Genomic DNA, 24,799 nt, shown 5'->3' with positions numbered 1-24,799 from the left:
GGCCATAATGTGGCCGATTTGCATTGAATCTTAGCGTGTGACAATTCGTTGGATAGGTAAACAACATAGCTACGACTTCCATGGGATATTTTTGCATTTTTTAAAAATTCAGCCAAAATGGAGGTTAAGAAAATCTCCTCGTTAATTTGGGACATTACTCGTTTTCGACCCATTTTTACTAGGAAGGCCATAAAGTGGCCAATTTGTATTGAATCTTAGCATGTGACAATTCGTTGGATAGGTAAACAACATAACTACGACTTCCATGGGATATTTTTGCATTCTCTAAAAATTTAGCCAAAATGGAGGTTAAGAAAATCCCCTCGTTAATTTAGGACATTACTCGTTTTCAACCCTTTTTTATAAGGAAGACCATAAAGTGGCCGGTTTGTATTGAATCTTAGCATGGGACAATTCGTTGGATAGGTAAACAACATAGCTACGACTTCCATGGGATATTTTTGCATTTTTTAAAAATTCAGCCAAAATGGAGGTTAAGAAAATCTCCTCGTTAATTTGGGACATTACTCGTTTTCGACCCTTTTTTACTAGGAAGGCCATAATGTGGCCGATTTGCATTGAATCTTAGCGTGTGACAATTCGTTGGATAGGTAAACAACATAACTACGACTTCCATGGGATATTTTTGCATTCTCTAATAATTTAGCCAAAATGGAGGTTAAGAAAATCCCCTCGTTAATTTAGGACATTACTCGTTTTCAACCCTTTTTTATAAGGAAGGCCATAAAGTGGCCGGTTTGTATTGAATCTTAGCATGGGACAATTCGTTGGATAGGTAAACAACATAGCTACGACTTCCATGGGATATTTTTGCATTTTTTAAAAATTCAGCCAAAATTGAGGTTAAGAAAATCTCCTCGTTGATTTGGGACATTACTCGTTTTTGACCCTTTTTTACTAGGAAGGCCATAATGTGGCCGATTTGCATTGAATCTTTGCGTGTGACAATTCGTTGGATAGGTAAACAACATAGCTACGACTTCCATGGGATATTTTTGCATCTTTTAAAAATTCAGCCAAAACGGAGGTTAAGAAAATCTCTTCGTTAATTTGGGACATTACTCGTTTTCGACCCTTTTTTACTAGGAAGGCCATAATGTGGCCGATTTGCATTGAATCTTTGCGTGTGACAATTCGTTGGATAGGTAAACAACATAGCTACGACTTCCATGGGATATTCTTGCATTTTTTAAAAATTCAGCCAAAATGGAGGTTAAGAAAATCTCTTCGTTAATTTGGGACATTACTCGTTTTCGACCCTTTTTTACTAGGAAGGCCATAATGTGGCCGATTTGCATTGAATCTTAGCGTGTGACAATTCGTTGGATAGGTAAACAACATAACTACGACTTCTATGGGATATTTTTGCATTCTCTAAAAATTTGGCCCAAATGGAGGTTAAGAAAATCTCCTCGTTAATTTAGGACATTACTCGTTTTCGACCCTTTTTTACTAGGAAGGCCATAATGTGGCCGATTTGCATTGAATCTTAGCGTGTGACAATTCGTTGGATAGGTAAACAACATAGCTACGACTTCCATGGGATATTTTTGCATTTTTTAAAAATTCCGCCAAATAGGAGGTTAAGAAAATCTCCTCGTTAATTTGGGACATTACTCGTTTTCGACCCTTTTTTACTAGGAAGGCCATAATGTGGCCGATTTGCATTGAATCTTAGCGTGTGACAATTCGTTGGATAGGTAAACAACATAGCTACGACTTCCATGGGATATTTTTGCATTTTTTAAAAATTCAGCCAAAATGGAGGTTAAGAAAATCTCCTCGTTAATTTGGGACATTACTCGTTTTCGACCCATTTTTACTAGGAAGGCCATAAAGTGGCCAATTTGTATTGAATCTTAGCATGTGACAATTCGTTGGATAGATAAACAACATAACTACGACTTCCATGGGATATTTTTGCATTCTCTAAAAATTTAGCCAAAATGGAGGTTAAGAAAATCCCCTCGTTAATTTAGGACATTACTCGTTTTCAACCCTTTTTTATAAGGAAGACCATAAAGTGGCCGGTTTGTATTGAATCTTAGCATGGGACAATTCGTTGGATAGGTAAACAACATAGCTACGACTTCCATGGGATATTTTTGCATTTTTTAAAAATTCAGCCAAAATTGAGGTTAAGAAAATCTCCTCATTGATTTGGGACATTACTCGTTTTTGACCCTTTTTTACTAGGAAGGCCATAATGTGGCCGATTTGCATTGAATCTTTGCGTGTGACAATTCGTTGGATAGGTAAACAACATAGCTACGACTTCCATGGGATATTTTTGCATTTTTTAAAAATTCAGCCAAAATGGAGGTTAAGAAAATCTCTTCGTTAATTTGGGACATTACTCGTTTTCGACCCTTTTTTACTAGGAAGGCCATAATGTGGCCGATTTGCATTGAATCTTAGCGTGCGACAATTCGTTGGATAGTTAAACAACATAACTACGACTTCCATGGGACATTTTTGCATTCTCTAAAAATTCAGCCAAAATGGGGGTTAAGAAAATATCCTCGTTAATTTGGGACATTACTCGTTTTCGACCCTTTTTTAGTAGGAAGGCCATAATGTGCCCGATTTGTATTGAATCTTAGCGTGTGACAATTTGTTGGATAGGTAAACAACATAACTACGACTTCTATGGGATATTTTTGCATTCTCTAAAAATTCGGCCAAAATGGAGGTTAAGAAAATCTCCTCGTTAATTTAGGACATTACTCGTTTTCGACCCTTTTTTACTAGGAAGGCCATAATGTGGCCGATTTGCATTGAATCTTAGCGTGTGACAATTCGTTGGATAGGTAAACAACATAGCTACGACTTCCATGGGATATTTTTGCATTTTTTAAAAATTCAGCCAAAATGGAGGTTAAGAAAATCTCCTCGTTAATTTGGGACATTACTCGTTTTCGACCCATTTTTACTAGGAAGGCCATAAAGTGGCCAATTTGTATTGAATCTTAGCATGTGACAATTCGTTGGATAGGTAAACAACATAACTACGACTTCCATGGGATATTTTTGCATTCTCTAAAAATTTAGCCAAAATGGAGGTTAAGAAAATCCCCTCGTTAATTTAGGACATTACTCGTTTTCAACCCTTTTTTATAAGGAAGACCATAAAGTGGCCGGTTTGTATTGAATCTTAGCATGGGACAATTCGTTGGATAGGTAAACAACATAGCTACGACTTCCATGGGATATTTTTGCATTTTTTAAAAATTCAGCCAAAATGGAGGTTAAGAAAATCTCCTCGTTAATTTGGGACATTACTCGTTTTCGACCCTTTTTTACTAGGAAGGCCATAATGTGGCCGGTTTGTATTGAATCTTAGCATGGGACAATTCGTTGGATAGGTAAACAACATAGCTACGACTTCCATGGGATATTTTTGCATTTTTTAAAAATTCAGCCAAAATTGAGGTTAAGAAAATCTCCTCGTTGATTTGGGACATTACTCGTTTTTGACCCTTTTTTACTAGGAAGGCCATAATGTGGCCGATTTGCATTGAATCTTTGCGTGTGACAATTCGTTGGATAGGTAAACAACATAGCTACGACTTCCATGGGATATTTTTGCATTTTTTAAAAATTCAGCCAAAATGGAGGTTAAGAAAATCTCCTCGTTAATTTGGGACATTACTCGTTTTCGACCCTTTTTTACTAGGAAGGCCATAATGTGGCCGATTTGCATTGAATCTTAGCGTGTGACAATTCGTTGGATAGGTAAACAACATAACTACGACTTCCATGGGATATTTTTGCATTCTCTAAAAATTCGGCCAAAATGGAGGTTAAGAAAATCTCCTCGTTAATTTCGGACATTACTCGTTTTCGACCCTTTTTTACTAGGAAGGCCATAATGTGGCCGATTTGCATTGAATCTTAGCGTGTGACAATTCGTTGGATAGGTAAGCAACATAGCTACGACTTCCATGGGATATTTTTGCATTTTTTAAAAATTCAGCCAAAATGGAGGTTAAGAAAATCTCCTCGTTAATTTGGGACATTACTCGTTTTCGACCCTTATTTACTAGGAAGGCCATAATGTGGCCGATTTGCATTGAATCTTAGCGTGTGACAATTCGTTGGATAGGTAAACAACATAACTACGACTTCCATGGGATATTTTTGCATTCTCTAATAATTTAGCCAAAATGGAGGTTAAGAAAATCCCCTCGTTAATTTAGGACATTACTCGTTTTCGACCCTTTTTTACTAGGAAGGCCATTATGTGGCCGATTTGCATTGAATCTTAGCGTGTGACAATTCGTTGGATAGGTAAACAACATAACTACGACTTCCATGGGATATTTTTGCATTCTCTAATAATTTAGCCAAAATGGAGGTTAAGAAAATCCCCTCGTTAATTTAGGACATTACTCGTTTTCAACCCTTTTTTATAAGGAAGGCCATAAAGTGGCCGGTTTGTATTGAATCTTAGCATGGGACAATTCGTTGGATAGGTAAACAACATAGCTACGACTTCCATGGGATATTTTTGCATTTTTTAAAAATTCAGCCAAAATTGAGGTTAAGAAAATCTCCTCGTTGATTTGGGACATTACTCGTTTTTGACCCTTTTTTACTAGGAAGGCCATAATGTGGCCGATTTGCATTGAATCTTAGCGTGTGACAATTCGTTGGATAGGTAAACAACATAGCTACGACTTCCATGGGATATTTTTGCATTTTTTAAAAATTCAGCCAAAATGGAGGTTAAGAAAATCTCCTCGTTAATTTGGGACATTACTCGTTTTCGACCCATTTTTACTAGGAAGGCCATAAAGTGGCCAATTTGTATTGAATCTTAGCATGTGACAATTCGTTGGATAGGTAAACAACATAACTACGACTTCCATGGGATATTTTTGCATTCTCTAAAAATTTAGCCAAAATGGAGGTTAAGAAAATCCGCTCGTTAATTTAGGACATTACTCGTTTTCAACCCTTTTTTATAAGGAAGACCATAAAGTGGCCGGTTTGTATTGAATCTTAGCATGGGACAATTCGTTGGATAGGTAAACAACATAGCTACGACTTCCATGGGATATTTTTGCATTTTTTAAAAATTCAGCCAAAATGGAGGTTAAGAAAATCTCCTCGTTAATTTGGGACATTACTCGTTTTCGACCCTTTTTTACTAGGAAGGCCATAATGTGGCCGATTTGCATTGAATCTTAGCGTGTGACAATTCGTTGGATAGGTAAACAACATAGCTACGACTTCCATGGGATATTTTTGCATTTTTTAAAAATTCAGCCAAAATGGAGGTTAAGAAAATCTCCTCGTTAATTCGGGACATTACTCGTTTTCGACCCATTTTTACTAGGAAGGCCATAAAGTGGCCAATTTGTATTGAATCTTAGCATGTGACAATTCGTTGGATAGGTAAACAACATAACTACGACTTCCATGGGATATTTTTGCATTCTCTAAAAATTTAGCCAAAATGGAGGTTAAGAAAATCCCCTCGTTAATTTAGGACATTACTCGTTTTCAACCCTTTTTTATAAGGAAGACCATAAAGTGGCCGGTTTGTATTGAATCTTAGCATGGGACAATTCGTTGGATAGGTAAACAACATAGCTACGACTTCCATGGGATATTTTTGCATTTTTTAAAAATTCAGCCAAAATGGAGGTTAAGAAAATCTCCTCGTTAATTTGGGACATTACTCGTTTTCGACCCTTTTTTACTAGGAAGGCCATAATGTGGCCGATTTGCATTGAATCTTAGCGTGTGACAATTCGTTGGATAGGTAAACAACATAACTACGACTTCCATGGGATATTTTTGCATTCTCTAATAATTTAGCCAAAATGGAGGTTAAGAAAATCCCCTCGTTAATTTAGGACATTACTCGTTTTCAACCCTTTTTTATAAGGAAGGCCATAAAGTGGCCGGTTTGTATTGAATCTTAGCATGGGACAATTCGTTGGATAGGTAAACAACATAGCTACGACTTCCATGGGATATTTTTGCATTTTTTAAAAATTCAGCCAAAATTGAGGTTAAGAAAATCTCCTCGTTGATTTGGGACATTACTCGTTTTTGACCCTTTTTTACTAGGAAGGCCATAATGTGGCCGATTTGCATTGAATCTTAGCGTGTGACAATTCGTTGGATAGGTAAACAACATAGCTACGACTTCCATGGGATATTTTTGCATTTTTTAAAAATTCAGCCAAAATGGAGGTTAAGAAAATCTCCTCGTTAATTTGGGACATTACTCGTTTTCGACCCATTTTTACTAGGAAGGCCATAAAGTGGCCAATTTGTATTGAATCTTAGCATGTGACAATTCGTTGGATAGGTAAACAACATAACTACGACTTCCATGGGATATTTTTGCATTCTCTAAAAATTTAGCCAAAATGGAGGTTAAGAAAATCCCCTCGTTAATTTAGGACATTACTCGTTTTCAACCCTTTTTTATAAGGAAGACCATAAAGTGGCCGGTTTGTATTGAATCTTAGCATGGGACAATTCGTTGGATAGGTAAACAACATATCTACGACTTCCATGGGATATTTTTGCATTTTTTAAAAATTCAGCCAAAATGGAGGTTAAGAAAATCTCCTCGTTAATTTGGGACATTACTCGTTTTCGACCCTTTTTTACTAGGAAGGCCATAATGTGGCCGATTTGCATTGAATCTTAGCGTGTGACAATTCGTTGGATAGGTAAACAACATAACTACGACTTCCATGGGATATTTTTGCATTCTCTAATAATTTAGCCAAAATGGAGGTTAAGAAAATCCCCTCGTTAATTTAGGACATTACTCGTTTTCAACCCTTTTTTATAAGGAAGGCCATAAAGTGGCCGGTTTGTATTGAATCTTAGCATGGGACAATTCGTTGGATAGGTAAACAACATAGCTACGACTTCCATGGGATATTTTTGCATTTTTTAAAAATTCAGCCAAAATTGAGGTTAAGAAAATCTCCTCGTTGATTTGGGACATTACTCGTTTTTGACCCTTTTTTACTAGGAAGGCCATAATGTGGCCGATTTGCATTGAATCTTAGCGTGTGACAATTCGTTGGATAGGTAAACAACATAGCTACGACTTCCATGGGATATTTTTGCATTTTTTAAAAATTCAGCCAAAATGGAGGTTAAGAAAATCTCCTCGTTAATTTGGGACATTACTCGTTTTCGACCCATTTTTACTAGGAAGGCCATAAAGTGGCCAATTTGTATTGAATCTTAGCATGTGACAATTCGTTGGATAGGTAAACAACATAACTACGACTTCCATGGGACATTTTTGCATTCTCTAAAAATTCAGCCAAAATGGGGGTTAAGAAAATATCCTCGTTAATTTGGGACATTACTCGTTTTCGACCCTTTTTTAGTAGGAAGGCCATAATGTGGCCGATTTGTATTGAATCTTAGCGTGTGACAATTCGTTGGATAGGTAAACAACATAACTACGACTTCCATCGGATATTTTTGCATTCTCTAAAAATTTAGCCAAAATGGAGGTTAAGAAAATCCCCTCGTTAATTTAGGACATTACTCGTTTTCAACCCTTTTTTATAAGGAAGACCATAAAGTGGCCGGTTTGTATTGAATCTTAGCATGGGACAATTCGTTGGATAGGTAAACAACATATCTACGACTTCCATGGGATATTTTTGCATTTTTTAAAAATTCAGCCAAAATGGAGGTTAAGAAAATCTCCTCGTTAATTTGGGACATTACTCGTTTTCGACCCTTTTTTACTAGGAAGGCCATAATGTGGCCGATTTGCATTGAATCTTAGCGTGTGACAATTCGTTGGATAGGTAAACAACATAACTACGACTTCCATGGGATATTTTTGCATTCTCTAATAATTTAGCCAAAATGGAGGTTAAGAAAATCCCCTCGTTAATTTAGGACATTACTCGTTTTCAACCCTTTTTTATAAGGAAGGCCATAAAGTGGCCGGTTTGTATTGAATCTTAGCATGGGACAATTCGTTGGATAGGTAAACAACATAGCTACGACTTCCATGGGATATTTTTGCATTTTTTAAAAATTCAGCCAAAATTGAGGTTAAGAAAATCTCCTCGTTGATTTGGGACATTACTCGTTTTTGACCCTTTTTTACTAGGAAGGCCATAATGTGGCCGATTTGCATTGAATCTTAGCGTGTGACAATTCGTTGGATAGGTAAACAACATAGCTACGACTTCCATGGGATATTTTTGCATTTTTTAAAAATTCAGCCAAAATGGAGGTTAAGAAAATCTCCTCGTTAATTTGGGACATTACTCGTTTTCGACCCATTTTTACTAGGAAGGCCATAAAGTGGCCAATTTGCATTGAATCTTAGCATGTGACAATTCGTTGGATAGGTAAACAACATAACTACGACTTCCATGGGACATTTTTGCATTCTCTAAAAATTCAGCCAAAATGGGGGTTAAGAAAATATCCTCGTTAATTTGGGACATTACTCGTTTTCGACCCTTTTTTAGTAGGAAGGCCATAATGTGGCCGATTTGTATTGAATCTTAGCGTGTGACAATTTGTTGGATAGGTAAACAACATAACTACGACTTCCATGGGATATTTTTGCATTCTCTAAAAATTCGGCCAAAATGGAGGTTAAGAAAATCTCCTCGTTAATTTAGGACATTACTCGTTTTCGACCCTTTTTTACTAGGAAGGCCATAATGTGGCCGATTTGCATTGAATCTTAGCGTGTGACAATTCGTTGGATAGGTATACAACATAGCTACGACTTCCATGGGATATTTTTGCATTTTTTAAAAATTCAGCCAAATAGGAGGTTAAGAAAATCTCCTCGTTAATTAGGGACATTACTCGTTTTCGACCCTTTTTTACTAGGAAGGCCATATTGTGGCCGATTTGCATTGAATCTTAGCGTGTGACAATTCGTTGGATAGGTAAACAACATAGCTACGACTTCCATGGGATATTTTTGCATTTTTTAAAAATTCAGCCAAAAAGGAGGTTAAGAAAATCTCCTCGTTAATTTGGGACATTACTCGTTTTCGACCCATTTTTACTAGGAAGGCCATAAAGTGGCCAATTTGTATTGAATCTTAGCATGTGACAATTCGTTGGATAGGTAAACAACATAACTACGACTTCCATGGGATATTTTTGCATTCTCTAAAAATTTAGCCAAAATGGAGGTTAAGAAAATCCCCTCGTTAATTTAGGACATTACTCGTTTTCAACCCTTTTTTATAAGGAAGACCATAAAGTGGCCGGTTTGTATTGAATCTTAGCATGGGACAATTCGTTGGATAGGTAAACAACATAGCTACGACTTCCATGGGATATTTTTGCATTTTTTAAAAATTCAGCCAAAATGGAGGTTAAGAAAATCTCCTCGTTAATTTGGGACATTACTCGTTTTCGACCCTTTTTTACTAGGAAGGCCATAATGTGGCCGATTTGCATTGAATCTTAGCGTGTGACAATTCGTTGGATAGGTAAACAACATAACTACGACTTCCATGGGATATTTTTGCATTCTCTAATAATTTAGCCAAAATGGAGGTTAAGAAAATCCCCTCGTTAATTTAGGACATTACTCGTTTTCAACCCTTTTTTATAAGGAAGGCCACAAAGTGGCCGGTTTGTATTGAATCTTAGCATGGGACAATTCGTTGGATAGGTAAACAACATAGCTACGACTTCCATGGGATATTTTTGCATTTTTTAAAAATTCAGCCAAAATTGAGGTTAAGAAAATCTCCTCGTTGATTTGGGACATTACTCGTTTTTGACCCTTTTTTACTAGGAAGGCCATAATGTGGCCGATTTGCATTGAATCTTTGCGTGTGACAATTCGTTGGATAGGTAAACAACATAGCTATGACTTCCATGGGATATTTTTGCATCTTTTAAAAATTCAGCCAAAATGGAGGTTAAGAAAATCTCTTCGTTAATTTGGGACATTACTCGTTTTCGACCATTTTTTACTAGGAAGGCCATAATGTGGCCGATTTGCATTGAATCTTAGCGTGTGACAATTCGTTGGATAGGTAAACAACATAACTACGACTTCCATGGGACATTTTTGCATTCTCTAAAAATTCAGCCAAAATGGGGGTTAAGAAAATATCCTCGTTAATTTGGGACATTACTCGTTTTCGACCCTTTTTTAGTAGGAAGGCCATAATGTGGCCGATTTGTATTGAATCTTAGCGTGTGACAATTTGTTGGATAGATAAACAACATAACTACGACTTCCATGGGATATTTTTGCATTCTCTAAAAATTCGGCCAAAATGGAGGTTAAGAAAATCTCCTCGTTAATTTAGGACATTACTCGTTTTCGACCCATTTTTACTAGGAAGGCCATAATGTGGCCGATTTGCATTGAATCTTAGCGTGTGACAATTCGTTGGATAGGTAAACAACATAGCTACGACTTCCATGGGATATTTTTGCATTTTTTAAAAATTCAGCCAAATAGGAGGTTAAGAAAATCTTCTCGTTAATTTGGGACATTACTCGTTTTCGACCCTTTTTTACTAGGAAGGCCATAATGTGGCCGATTTGCATTGAATCTTAGCGTGTGACAATTCGTTGGATAGGTAAACAACATAGCTACGACTTCCATGGGATATTTTTGCATTTTTTAAAAATTCAGCCAAATAGGAGGTTAAGAAAATCTCCTCGTTAATTTGGGACATTACTCGTTTTCGACCCTTTTTTACTAGGAAGGCCATAATGTGGCCGATTTGCATTGAATCTTAGCGTGTTACAATTCGTTGGATAGGTAAACAACATAGCTACGACTTCCATGGGATATTTTTGCATTTTTTTAAAAATTCAGCCAAAATGGAGGTTAAGAAAATCTCCTCGTTAATTTGGGACATTACTCGTTTTCGACCCATTTTTACTAGGAAGGCCATAAAGTGGCCAATTTGTATTGAATCTTACACTACTACAGAAATTATTTTTTACATCAGTTGGAATTGACTTTTTACATCAGTTTCTAACCGATGTAAACTGATATGATGTGGTAAGTCAGTATCCTTTCACATCAGGTTGCAACTGATGTGAAATATTGAATTTCTACATCAGGTCCGCTTGCACTGATGTAATAGACGCACTTTGAAAATTAACCCAACAGTTTTCACATCAGTTGTACGTTCGACACTGAAGTTAAATACGTATATTTCACATCAGTTTTTTCAAATCCACTGTAGTGAAATAATTTTTTTTTTAATTTTTTTTTAAATGGCTTATCAAATAAGCTTGACCCCTGCTTTTTTTTTTTTACAGTAATAAAATGAAAAACAAATTATGGATAATTTTAATGCAAAAAAAAAAAAGTTATATTATCTAATTGGATATTACATAATCAATCCTCAATTTTCCACGTCAATATTCCAATCTAGAAAAGAGGCATCTGAATACAATATAGGTGGAAATAATCCAGCAACTTAAGTAGAAATTTCAAACAAAAAATAATCCACAGCATAATCATCATCGAAAATACGGTAAACTTCAGCTGCAAAAAGCATCTCATCTCATCTCAGTCGTAAGCATCGGCAATGTCTTGTCTCAGCCACATCATAATCAATTTTCAGCTACAAAAAAAAAAATCAATTGAAAAAGTTATCTCAACTGCAGACGCACTTGACACACCAAAACCACCACACATTAAGACAGATACAAGTTCGTTCAAAATTCTACTCTCTCTACAAATGTTAAATTATGAGATTGGCTTTGAAACATACCATGTAAATCCTAAGCGTTATACAAGTCAAGAAAACAAGTTGCCCATTGGTTTCGCAAATCATATAAGTCATCATCAGTTAATGGCGTTGGATCATTGAATACCTACAATGTGTAGGTTAATATAAGTAATTAATATTAATAAGGATATGTTTATATTTGACAATACATATAGTATAAACATGTTATCATAAAATTAAAATACCTCCATCCAAGACTTAGTAATATTAGCAGAGATGATATCTAGCATATTCTTCATCACATAGTATCCACAATCATTGCCATTAGGTTGCTTTCTTGGCTACAAATGAATGGTCATTTTTATATAGTGATTAGTTCATATAAAAAAAATAGTTTATTATCTATCATTCTATAATGACTTGAGTTTACAACAGTATCTATTCATGAAACCAAGCTTTAATACGATGTTTGCTCATGTGCATAGAGCAGTGTGCATAGAGCAGTTACTAATCCTGATGGAGCAAGGCTCTCTGTGATCGTGACCCAGCCAAGACAGTAAAGATTGAGACTATGTATCATCATGGTATACTAAAGGACCTGAAGGGATTGTTGACAACCCCTCATTCACAGTTGGGAAAAACCAGACCTACCAAGGGACCTGAAGGGATTGTCTGACAGCCCCTTATTACAGGTTGGGAAAAACCAGATTGTCCAAATTTAAATACAATACTATAGCAGCTTGAAATCCGGATTGTTCGATCTCATCCAACTGCATGAACACAGAGAATACCACAATCCAAATTCATCTTTGGGGTGCAATGAAATATTGTTGGCCTGATTATTGAGGCCTACACCATGATAAATAGCAAAGAGTTATATGCTTTGTATTGGTTTAGAATGATCTATTGGTTATTCTGTGTTAATGGTTGCTCTTCAATATAGTGTATGATTACTGTTATTGATCTTTGGTTGGTCTGCATAATTGCAGAATGATGGTATCAAACTATTGGTTAATTAATTCTTTCATATCTTAATCATGTTCGACAGAATTCAACAGACAAACACATTCCACTTTTAATACAAGAAACAATCATACGGAAAATATACAGGGAACAATTAAGGATAAACAAGAACCATACTTACTTTGGGACGAAACCATTTAACCTTCTTTCTATTTCCCTGAGCAAGTTGATGAACCTCTAAAGCTCTATATGTTAACCAAATTAAAAAAATCATCAAAGTTATACATTTTAGTGTTGTAGGAAGTAATATATCAAATGCAACATAAAATATACACTTACTTTGAAACAATCTTAATCATTGCTTCATTAAGATCTTGGTGCAGTGAACAAAGGACAACTAAACTATTGTCCTTGGGACAAATAATTATTAACTGCCAGTGTCTTCTGCACACGTAGAAGAACAATTATTAAGGTTTAAGCTATCAAAGATAAATAAGAAAAATATTAATTTAAATATATACTTACTTATATAGATATGGTGCTAAGTAACACACTTTGTTCAAATCACGCAACCTAGTTTGTATGTGTCCCTGAACTTTAGTTTTAGTACTATGATCTTTTGGATTAAAATCCAAGCATACTGGGTCCAAAATCCCAAACACTTTCGATCTATTTGTTGAGCTACAGAGACGATGCATACACCTAGACAAATTTAAAATTAACACTTAAATATTGAATTGTGTATATACTACTAATCCATATTGATACTAGTAAAAAGAAAATGTACTTACGTGCACCAAAGTTGTAGAATGGAAAAGTCAAGCCAAGCATTACCCACCAACAATTGTCTAATACAACTTGCTGGAATAAAAAACCTTGCGGTATTTGGCTCATGTTCTAATGGTATGCGTATATCTTCTTCACTTCTCAAAACCATGCATAGCAATTTTTGAACATTGTCGATGGTCAAGTCCTCCTTGTAATTTTCTTGTGCAGCGGTACAAGAACCTTTTGTGCTTCCATGCACAACAACTTTTTCAGGACTACTATGCTCAATTTCTTCATTTGTTTGCAAGGTTTGGGAGAAACCCATAGTCTTAAGTTTTTCCAGAAATGCTTGTTGCATCAACTCACGTTCGACGGCCATCTTTTGTTCAAATTGTGCATCAAATTTTTCTTTAAGTTGTCTTTCCAGATTTGTTTGAAGTTGTGAGAGATGCTGGTTAACATCTATGGTTTGGGTAAGGCGTGAAGACCTTCCAAAGTAATTGCTCAGAGTGTAACCAGGTCCAACACCACGAACACGACCACCATGCTCTTTCGTCCCAATTGCCCTTGTTAAGATATCGTCACGTCCTTGTGGAACAAAGGTGCCTTTGGCAGTCTCTTCAACTAGAGAATCCTACATAAAATTCAGCAAATTCAGTTTTTTATAAATGAAAGGTACTTTATGAAAAGTACTACACAATGTGATTCTTTTCAAACTACAGAGAAGGTTTACCGAACCAGTCAAGAATTAAAATTTATGTTAACTATGAACACTAATCATTGTGACATAAATATTGCTTCAAATATATACTAAAATCAGAAGAAGAAAAATACCAGAGGATGGTTAGACTTGCATAGAGGAACATAACAGATATACAATATATGCATGCAGTGAGGTGTACCGGAGTGATATTGATTCGGCTCGTCTTATAATTTAACAAATGTCATTCATTCATTATTTAATAAGATGAGCAGAAACAACACCACTCCTGTCTACTTCTGCAGAATCAATCTAATATTGCTGATCAGATATTAGATATATATAGGGCAAACTAACTTACAAATAAAGTATTATTATATCTCAAATACTTATCAAGGTATCTATGACATTTCTAGTTTAGCTAGATACCCAACCCAATTAAGGATGTGAGATAACATAATGTCTATAAGCATCTAGAACATTTATCATGATAAATAAGATTCACAAACTAATTAGTCCACTATCAATCAACATGCATTTTTATCATTGATTCTGCATAATGGAGGAGGAGGAGTACTAATTCTTATTTTAGTTACATCTAGCACGTGAAACTACTATATTTATGGATGCCATGTCATCTACAAATAAAAATATATAGTTCATTTTGTCCTAGTTTGTATAAGATAGGATATAGGATATGATATTACTTGCTCAAAATAAATTAGAACTGTACATAAACTTTTTCATAACATGTGGAATTAGTGGGGGTTAATCAGGGGCGTGTAATGTGATATATATACAATTTATATATTGCTTTAAAAGAGAGCCAATTCCGTTTAATTCCGTTTAATTTTAATTTTAATTTTAATTCCATGGAGCTCTTTTTGTTTTGCTTACTCAAATAGATAGAGTGCTGAACAAACGAGTTACAGGCAAAATATTTTAAAAATAATTGTAAATAAAATGAGTGAGTGATGTGGCAAATTATAATTGGAGTGTGTTATAGGAGTGTGTTAAAATGAGTGACCATAGCATTAACACTAAAATCACTAACTTACAATTTTGTCAGCAACAACTTTTGCAGCCTCTGATGTATACTCTCCCCCTTTCTTTTGTCTTGCTCTCTTCCATGTATCATGACGTGACGGAGGAGATACACTTAGATCATCACTTAATATATCATCTACATCTCCTGATTCTTCTAGCACTTTTCTCTTTTCCTTCATCATTTTCTCCTGAAGCAGTTCATATCCTCCACGAGATAATGTATGCCTATAAATATTTTTAGCCACACACTCCCTACCTTTTTGACTTTTTGCCTATCATAAATAAAAATCATTACTAAATTGATTTGATTAAATTAAAAAAATGTACAATAAAAAATCAAATATAATTACTACAAACCTTAAATTCATCAGTATTTCGAGACTCGAGGAACCTCTTCCATATATGTTCTTTAACAAAAGGATACCTAACATACGGAGGAGGGCGTTCGGGATTGGGATGTGTAATATATTCCGATGTGAGTTGTGCCTTAAACCCGTTCCACCGAGTCCCCAAAAACACCATCCATCTTTTCTTCAATGTATCATTTTTTGGATCATCACTTTCTGGAATAACAAAATGCTTCTATATACATCAAATATTTGGAGTTAGTACCTAAAGATCAATAGATACAATAATTAAATAGTAAATGCTGAATTAAAAATACAACTATAATACCTGAAGATCAACCCAAATTGCATCTTTTGTGCTTGCATCAACCGCTCTCCAATCATCTATTAAAATACTACACTTACTTCGAACAAGAAATGCTGCATAACTCCTAAACTCTGCAGCATTTGGACCATAACACCTCCCAGTTTCTGGATTAAAGTTGACCATTGTTTTCACACCCGATTTCAGAACTTTGGTCATTTTTTTCATCTTGGTGGCACCTCTAACATTTCGTTTTGGAATTTCACTAGACGAAAGAAGAATATTGGTTGAATCAGCCATGTATCTGTTGACAAAAAAGGAAAACATACACAGATTTTAAAACATGTACACATACACATATTTTTAACTCAATGTTGAATCAGCCATGTATATGTTGACAAAAAAGGAAAACATACACAGATTTTAAAACATGTACACATACACAGATTTTTAACTCAATGTTGGTTGAATCAGCCATGTATCTATTTAACTCAATTCATTGCATTCATTTACCAAAGATAATTTACATGTACACATACACAGATTTTAAAACATCTCATATTTACAAATGTGACTATTAATAAAAATTAAAACCTTATTAGTCCTCCCATATCCCTTCTTCATGATCCGAACGAGTAGCGTGCACATCGTCTACTTCGTTCTCATCAATAGATGTAGTAACATTTGTTGAAGAAGAAGGAATCTCAGGGATATCAAGAGTTTCATCACTACCATGAGTATTTTTTGTTTGTAGAACCACTGACCACCTTTTGTTAGAAGGATCCGTGACATAAAACACTTGTTTTGCTTGGGATTCCATAATGAAGGGTTCGTCCCTATAAGCTGCCTTGGAAAGATCAACTAGTGTATATCCTAATTCATCAATTCTTACACCATTGTTAATATCAATCCATTTGCATTTAAATATAGGCACTGTAAATAAAGTATAATCAAGCTCCCAAATCTCTTCAATTACCCCATAGTATGGTGTAGATGCCATTATAGGGTTTTTATCTTTCGAACTAGAGAAGTGCATCGACTCAGCCACAACCATAACCCCACTATTTTGCATGGTACTTTTATCATCCTTTGCTTTTGTATAAAATGTAGTTTTATTAATATCATATGCACTCCAAGTTATAATGTTAAACTTAGGCGCACGTGCCAACCATTTAATTGTATCAGAGGCACTTTCATCATTAGCAAATCTTTCTGTAAACCAATCGGAAAAACTCTTATTATGCTCTCTTAACAACCCTTTCTCATTCATCTTGGGGTAATTTCTCTTTACAATATTTTTGTGAGTAGATAAGTGAGGTTGAACTTCATCAGTGTTATTCAATATAAACAAATGTGCTGGATGGATCACATCCCAAAACATGGTTTTAACATTTAAACCTTGTCCCGTACCTTCACAACTTTCATCATGACGAGACTTGGGAACTCCTATAGAATCCACATTTGACAAATAGTCTGAACAATGCTCAATACCTTCTTCAGCAATGTACCTTTCAACAATTGATGCTTCTGGACGGTGTAGATTCATCGTATACCCTTTCAAGATCTTCATGCATCGCTCAACTGGATACATCCATCTTAAATAAACTGGACCACACTGTCTAATCTCCCTCACCAAATGAACAATCAAGTGTTCCATAATGTCAAAAAATGAAGGAGGAAAATACATCTCCAATTGGCACAAGATAACTGCAACCTCATGTTCCAACTCGTCTAACTTCAATGGATCAATGACTTTACTACATATTGCATTGAAGAATAAACACAACTTAGTTATAGTTATCCTAACTTTGTTAGGCAATATTCCACGAATAGCCACCGGTAGTAATTGTTGCATCAAAACATGAGAGTCATGAGATTTTAAGCCAGATACCTTGAGATCATCCATTGATACAAGCCTCTTGATATTTGATGAGTAACCTTGCGGCACTTTGATACCTTGTAAACACTCACAAAAACTTCTTTTCTCTTTCTTAGACAAAGTGTGACATGCTGGAGGTAAAAATGTTCTGTTACCTTTTTGTTGTGGATTTAACTGCTGCCTTATACCCATCTCCATCAAATCTAAACGAGCATTTACACCATCTTTTGTCTTGCCTTTAATGTCGAGAAGTGTTCCAACTATACTATCACAAACATTTTTCTCTACATGCATAACATCAATACAATGTCTTACATCAAGACTAGACCAATATGGAAGCTCAAAGAACACAGACCTTTTTTTCCATAAATTTTTCACAACAGGCTTCTTTTTTTTCTTTCCAAAGGTAAACTCCACATTTTGTTGTCGTTGATAAACTTCCTCTCCGGTCAAGGGCTTTGGAGCAAAACCAAACTCCGGTTTACCATTGAAAGCTTTCCTCATTTTACGATATGGATGATAACGGTTTAGAAATTTTCGATGCCCAAGATAAACAGTCTTGCTTCCATGATGCAGTTGATGAAAACATGTTTCACCCTCACATATAGGGCATGCTTTATGCCCTTTAACTGTGTACCCACTCAAATTACCGTATGCCGGAAAGTCGTTGATGGTGCAAAACAACATGGCACGCATATTGAAATGTTCACCGGAGTACGCGTCAAGAACATCAACTCCTTCTTCCCACAACAGTCTTAAATCATCAATCAATGGACTTAGATAAACATCTATGTCGTTACCTGGTTGATATGGGCCCGAAATCATCATCGATAACATAATATATTTACGCTTCATGCACAACCAAGGAGGTAGGTTGTAAATTATCAAGAGAACGGGCCATGAAGTATGTTTACTACTCAGATTGCCATATGGATTCATTCCATCAGTAGCAAGTCCAAGTCTAAGGTCTCTTTTCTCTTCGCCAAAAGTTGAAAACAAAGAATCAATTTTCTTCCATTGCAAAGAATCAGCTACATGGCGAATTTTTCCATCACATTTTCTCTCATCTGCATGCCATCTAAGGTTCTTTGCGTCCTTTGGATTAGAGAACAATCTCTTGAACCTTGAAATTATTGGTAGGTACCAAAACACTTTGGCAGGAGGACCCTTTGTGCTCGCATCATCACTAGAATCATCGTCTTTCTTTTTGTAGCGTGACACCTTGCACTTCGGACAGTGATCATGTTTTTCAAACTCTTTTCTATATAAGATGCAGTCATTAGGGCATGCGTGTATTTTTACATACTCCATACCCATCGGACACAATATTTTTTTGGCCTCGTAATAACGATTCGGCATTGTGTTACCTTCTGGAAGCATTTCTGTCAACAACCGAAGCAATTCAGTGAAACTTTTATCACTCCATCCATTTTTTGCCTTCAAATTAAACAATTTTAAAACAGCTGACAAACGTGTAAACTTTGTGCATCCCGGGTACAAAGGTTCTTCCTTGTTTTTACATAAAGTATCGTACATATGCGCTCTCTTAAAAGATTCTTCTCCAATATCGTGTATCAGGTCTTCCAGTCGATCATCCATATCTACACTAACGTTCTCTCTTTGGGATACACTTGGCTGTATTGCTTCACCGTGCCATATCCATTGTGTATAAGTTTGACAAATCCCGTTCCAAACTAGATGGCCCCTTATTTCTTCCTTAGTAATGTTTGGCTCCCGGTTCGCACAAGAAACACAAGGACATGGGAAAAGTCCATCATTGTTTGGAAGATTTTGTTCAGCAAACTCTAGAAATTCTTCAACTCCATTATCAAACTCTTCACTCATTCGATTAGCTCTCATCCAACTACGATCCATAATGACGCACTGAAAATGAACACACTGAATCAAAGAATTGCGATGCCTACATAACTATTTGAACTTAGAAGACTTGGAGTTTGACCATGTAAAAAACTTGGTGCTTAAGCTACGTAACTACTTACGCGGAGGTACGAGATTACTACTAGCTAGAAATCTCTTACATGACACGCAAAAACTGTCATTGTTAGTATGGTGGCTAAGTTTTTTTTTAATTACATAGGGCCGAAGCCTGAAAAAGAAGACAAACTAAACGTGGGGCAGTAAATCCCCTAACATCAGCATCAACCAAAAGAAAGAATTAAGATGGACAAGTCACGTAATAATAAACAATATCAGCAATCAAGGAGCATCCGTTTTGTTTTTATATGAAAAAATATAATGTTTCATTTTGACTTAGAAATAATAACAGCCTATATACCTCAACATCGGTAACAAATCGCAATGGGTACTAAACTGATGAAATAACAACAGCCATGACAGATGTTAAACACAAACTCAAAATCAGTTCTGTTGTTACAATTCATCAAGTTCAATTTTTGATGCTATGCTACAGCTTCTCGTAAAATTTCTAACTTTTTCTTTAATGTATTAGCCATCATAATACAGGAAGGATGAATTAGAACATCAGACAGAAAACACAAAAATATTGAACAAAAGTCATTATCACTTTGAGAAGAAAAACTAGCAAAATGGATTTATAAACTAAAAGCCTGAGTACCACAACCAAGATATTTACATCATCATCATCGGCTTCTCTATAACAATAACCACAATGACTAAAAAAAACTGAAAAATAAAAAAAAATAGAAATTGTATGTACGATGGAAATTGTATGTAGAGGATTAGACCATGCAAACTCAGTGGGACTAATGGAGGAGATACATTGCTCGAAATCAAAAAACTATTGAAGTGTGAATTTGTTGTTACTTGCTATTTTTCCTTCCCTGTTTTGGTATCAACTCACATTCTTTATGTTTGTTTTATTTTAGAATAAAATTAAAACTCTTGCAGATTTGAGTTATACATTATATTTTGCATAATAAATTGAGTAACATACTCTCCAATTTCTGAACAAATGTTTGAACCTTCTGTCACCATATCCCACATTATCCCCTCAGAATTTCAGGATGAAAAAAGTACTCATACAAATAAGATGTCTTGGCCCAAAATACTTAGGAAGTGCACTATAAACCAACTATCTACAAAGATCAAACAAGGTCACTTTATAATTGGTTAAACCACTACGGGATGCTAGACAACAATCTCATGACAAATAATGCTTACAATGAAGCCAGAGAAGAAACACAAAAACCTATTTCTTTTTTATCATTAGTTGGTTGGAGTTGGACCAGACATGAACAAAACCATGTCTATTACAAGGTTAATGTCTATTACAGCATGGTTCTGTTGCTTTAAGCAACATTCTCTACGCGCTTAATTACAATCTTTTTCTTTGAATGATACATTTAAACTCGTAAATCTTTTAGTTATTAAGAAGATAATAAATGACAAATATTTAAGACAAAATAAATGAATTATCCAAACAAATCCCTCATCCAGGGATTCTTGACGAATCTTTAACACAACTATCCCTACCGAGAAATCGATACACGAAACTGTTTGGTTTCTCAAATATGTATAGAGAGATCAGTTATTCCTACAAAGTAAAGTAATCAATTGACCCCAAAGTTATACCTCTTTAGGCTCCACGAAAAGAATATAAGCCATTAAGCCAACAACCGGCACATATCTAAGATACTTTTTATAGTTCAAAATACGCGTTAGGTTCAGTTGTTACTATAACAACATTTTCAGTTTCCATTTGCTAAACAAAACAGAACTGTAATATTTTACTTTCCATAAAAAAAAAATACTTCACAAAACACTTTGAAAACTAGACATTACTAATTTCATCATTGAAATAAACACTTCCAATGAAAACTATAAAACTGAAATCACCAATACCATAGCCCCCTGTGGTCAATAACAATCAAAATTTTCATCATAACCATAATTTAATCACACTCTTAACTTAAACACCATTAAACATACTACATAAAAGACATAACAACAACTCAAATTCCTTAAACATAGCACAAAACTACTAATTTGGGTGCCAATTGAAAATTTTACCCTAATTAAATCAATCAATCAAAACAGATTGAAAGTAACGAAGAAGTTGAGAATTTAAGAATAATGAGGGAAGAAAGTAACGAAGAAGTTGAGAATGAAGCTTACAACTACTATCGTAGGTTTTGTAATCCTACTGCAACCTTATTTTGCTAAAGGGGCTTAGGGTTTCACGAAAAGGGTTAGGGATTAACGATTGAAAGATCATAGAGAGAGAGAGAGAGAGAGAGAGAGAGAGAGAGAACTCACCGGAGGAAAACAGATTGAGCTTCGACGGGAAGTGATTGAGCTTCGACGGTGAGGTTGAGCTTCGACAGGAGAGGTTAAGCTTGGACGGTGCGAGATCGGTGGAGTTCGATTGAGGATTGAGCTTGGACGGTGAGAGAACGGTGGAGGAGTTCGATTGAGGATTGAGGACGGTGGTGTATTTTGACTGAAAGTGAATAAGTGAGGAAGGAAAAAACGTGTGGATGTGTTTTACGATGGAGGAAGGATAAGGTAAAAGTGAAACTTTGTTTTTACTTCAGGCACAATTCTCACCACTGATGTGAAAACAATTAGACAAAGTTTTCACACAAATTGCGAAAATGCCACCGCGTTTTTTTCCCTTCATTCCAATTATCCACTGATGTAAATGGTAAATGCTACTAGGAATTCCCCTCATGTGCTTAAGTCAACTGATGTAAAATCTCACCATGTGTTTCTTTCCCATCAGCTATTTTCCATGCTGATGTGAAAACTAAAACCCTTATGATGTTAAATATATATTTTGTAGTAGTGTTAGCATGTGACAATTCGTTGGATAGGTAAACAACATAACTACGACTTCCATGGGATATTTTTGCATTCTCTAAAAATTTAGCCAAAATGGAGGTTAAGAAAATCCCCTCGTTAATTTAGGACATTACTCGTTTTCAACCCTTTTTTATAAGGAAGACCATAAAGTGGCCGGTTTGTATTGAATCTTAACATGGGACAATTCGTTGGATAGGTAAACAACATAGCTACGACTTCCATGGGATATTTTTGCATTTTTTAAAAATTCAGCCAAAATGGAGGTTAAGAAAATCTCCTCGTTAATTTGGGACATTACTCGTTTTCGACCCTTTTTTACTAGGAAGGCCATAATGTGGCCGATTTGCATTGAATCTTAGCGTGTGACAATTCGTTGGATAGGTAAACAACATAGCTACGACTTCCATGGGATATTTTTGCATTTTTTAAAAATTCAGCCAAAATGGAGGTTAAGAAAATCTCCTCGTTAATTTGGGACATTACTCGTTTTCGACCCTTTTTTACTAGGAAGGCCATAATGTGGCCGATTTGCATTGAATATTAGCGTGTGACAATTCGTTGGATAGGTAAACAACATATCTACGACTTCCATGGGACATTTTTGCATTCTCTAAAAATTCAGCCAATATGGGGGTTAAGAAAATATCCTCGTTAATTTGGGACATTACTCGTTTTCGACCCTTTTTTAGTAGGAAGGCCATAATGTGGCCGATTTGTATTGAATCTTAGCGTGTGACAATTTGTTGGATAGGTAAACAACATAACTACGACTTCCATGGGATATTTTTGCATTCTCTAATAATTTAGCCAAAATGGAGGTTAAGAAAATCCCCTCGTTAATTTAGGACATTACTCGTTTTCAACCCTTTTTTATAAGGAAGGCCATAAAGTGGCCGGTTTGTATTGAATCTTAGCATGGGACAATTCGTTGGATAGGTAAACAACATAGCTACGACTTCCATGGGATATTTTTGCATTTTTTAAAAATTCAGCCAAAATTGAGGTTAAGAAAATCTCCTCGTTGATTTGGGACATTACTCGTTTTTGACCCTTTTTTACTAGGAAGGCCATAATGTGGCCGATTTGCATTGAATCTTTGCGTGTGACAATTCGTTGGATAGGTAAACAACATAGCTACGACTTCCATGGGATATTTTTGCATCTTTTAAAAATTCAGCCAAAATGGAGGTTAAGAAAATCTCTTCGTTAATTTGGGACATTACTCGTTTTCGACCCTTTTTTACTAGGAAGGCCATAATGTGGCCGATTTGCATTGAATCTTAGCGTGTGACAATTTGTTGGATAGGTAAACAACATAACTACGACTTCCATGGGACATTTTTGCATTCTCTAAAAATTCAGCCAAAATGGGGGTTAAGAAAATATCCTCGTTAATTTGGGACATTACTCGTTTTCGACCCTTTTTTAGTAGGAAGGCCATAATGTGGCCGATTTGTATTGAATCTTAGCGTGTGACAATTTGTTGGATAGGTAAACAACATAACTACGACTTCCATGGGATATTTTTGCATTCTCTAAAAATTCGGCCAAAATGGAGGTTAAGAAAATCTCCTCGTAAATTTAGGACATTACTCGTTTTCGACCCATTTTTACTAGGAAGGCCATAATGTGGCCGATTTGCATTGAATCTTAGCGTGTGACAATTCGTTGGATAGGTAAACAACATAGCTACGACTTCCATGGGATATTTTTGCATTTTTTAAAAATTCAGCCAAATAGGAGGTTAAGAAAATCTCCTCGTTAATTTGGGACATTACTCGTTTTCAACCCTTTTTTACTAGGAAGGCCATAATGTGGCCGATTTGCATTGAATCTTAGCGTGTGACAATTCGTTGGATAGGTAAACAACATAGCTACGACTTCCATGGGATATTTTTGCATTTTTTAAAAATTCAGCCAAATAGGAGGTTAAGAAAATCTCCTCGTTAATTTGGGACATTACTCGTTTTCGACCCTTTTTTACTAGGAAGGCCATAATGTGGCCGATTTGCATTGAATCTTAGCGTGTGACAATTCGTTGGATAGGTAAACAACATAACTACGACTTCCATGGGATATTTTTGCATTCTCTAAAAATTTAGCCAAAATGGAGGTTAAGAAAATCCCCTCGTTAATTTAGGACATTACTCGTTTTCGACCCTTTTTTATAAGGAAGGTCATAAAGTGGCCGGTTTGTATTGAATCTTAGCATGGGACAATTCGTTGGATAGGTAAACAACATAGCTACGACTTCCATGGGATATTTTTGCATTTTTT

At 35.6% G+C, this 24,799-nt stretch overlaps 2 protein-coding genes across 3 annotated transcripts; both read right to left on the bottom strand.

The window, feature by feature from the left end:
• Positions 1-11,346: 11,346 nt before the first annotated feature.
• Positions 11,347-22,132, bottom strand: LOC146896213 (uncharacterized). Its single transcript, XM_085734973.1, has 11 exons — positions 21,977-22,132; positions 15,865-16,144; positions 15,547-15,771; positions 15,201-15,461; positions 13,466-14,076; positions 13,200-13,376; positions 13,014-13,118; positions 12,856-12,919; positions 11,957-12,052; positions 11,754-11,856; positions 11,347-11,603 (listed from the first exon to the last, which is right to left on the bottom strand). Exons 2-10 carry the CDS (start codon positions 16,138-16,140, stop codon positions 11,764-11,766), a joined length of 1,908 nt encoding a protein of 635 aa, XP_085591099.1. The 5' UTR covers positions 16,141-16,144; positions 21,977-22,132; the 3' UTR covers positions 11,347-11,603; positions 11,754-11,763.
• LOC146896214 (uncharacterized) lies at positions 16,427-19,940 on the bottom strand. 2 transcript variants are annotated; one of them, XM_085734972.1, is made up of 2 exons: positions 19,524-19,940; positions 16,427-17,219 (listed from the first exon to the last, which is right to left on the bottom strand). In XM_085734972.1, exons 1-2 carry the CDS (start codon positions 19,592-19,594, stop codon positions 16,439-16,441), a joined length of 852 nt encoding a protein of 283 aa, XP_085591098.1. In that variant the 5' UTR covers positions 19,595-19,940; the 3' UTR covers positions 16,427-16,438. The 2 variants fall into 2 exon arrangements, with proteins under 2 accessions (XP_085591098.1, XP_085591097.1); XM_085734971.1 differs by having other exon boundaries at positions 16,427-19,940.
• Positions 22,133-24,799: the final 2,667 nt, after the last annotated feature.

The sequence above is a fragment of the Medicago sativa genome, chromosome 8, assembly GCF_051527215.1.
Source record: "Medicago sativa cultivar Bolivia chromosome 8, Bolivia_mono, whole genome shotgun sequence".
NCBI lineage: Eukaryota > Viridiplantae > Streptophyta > Magnoliopsida > Fabales > Fabaceae > Medicago > Medicago sativa.
Note: the sequence above shows the minus strand (reverse complement) of the source record. Positions and strands in the feature narration are given on the sequence as shown.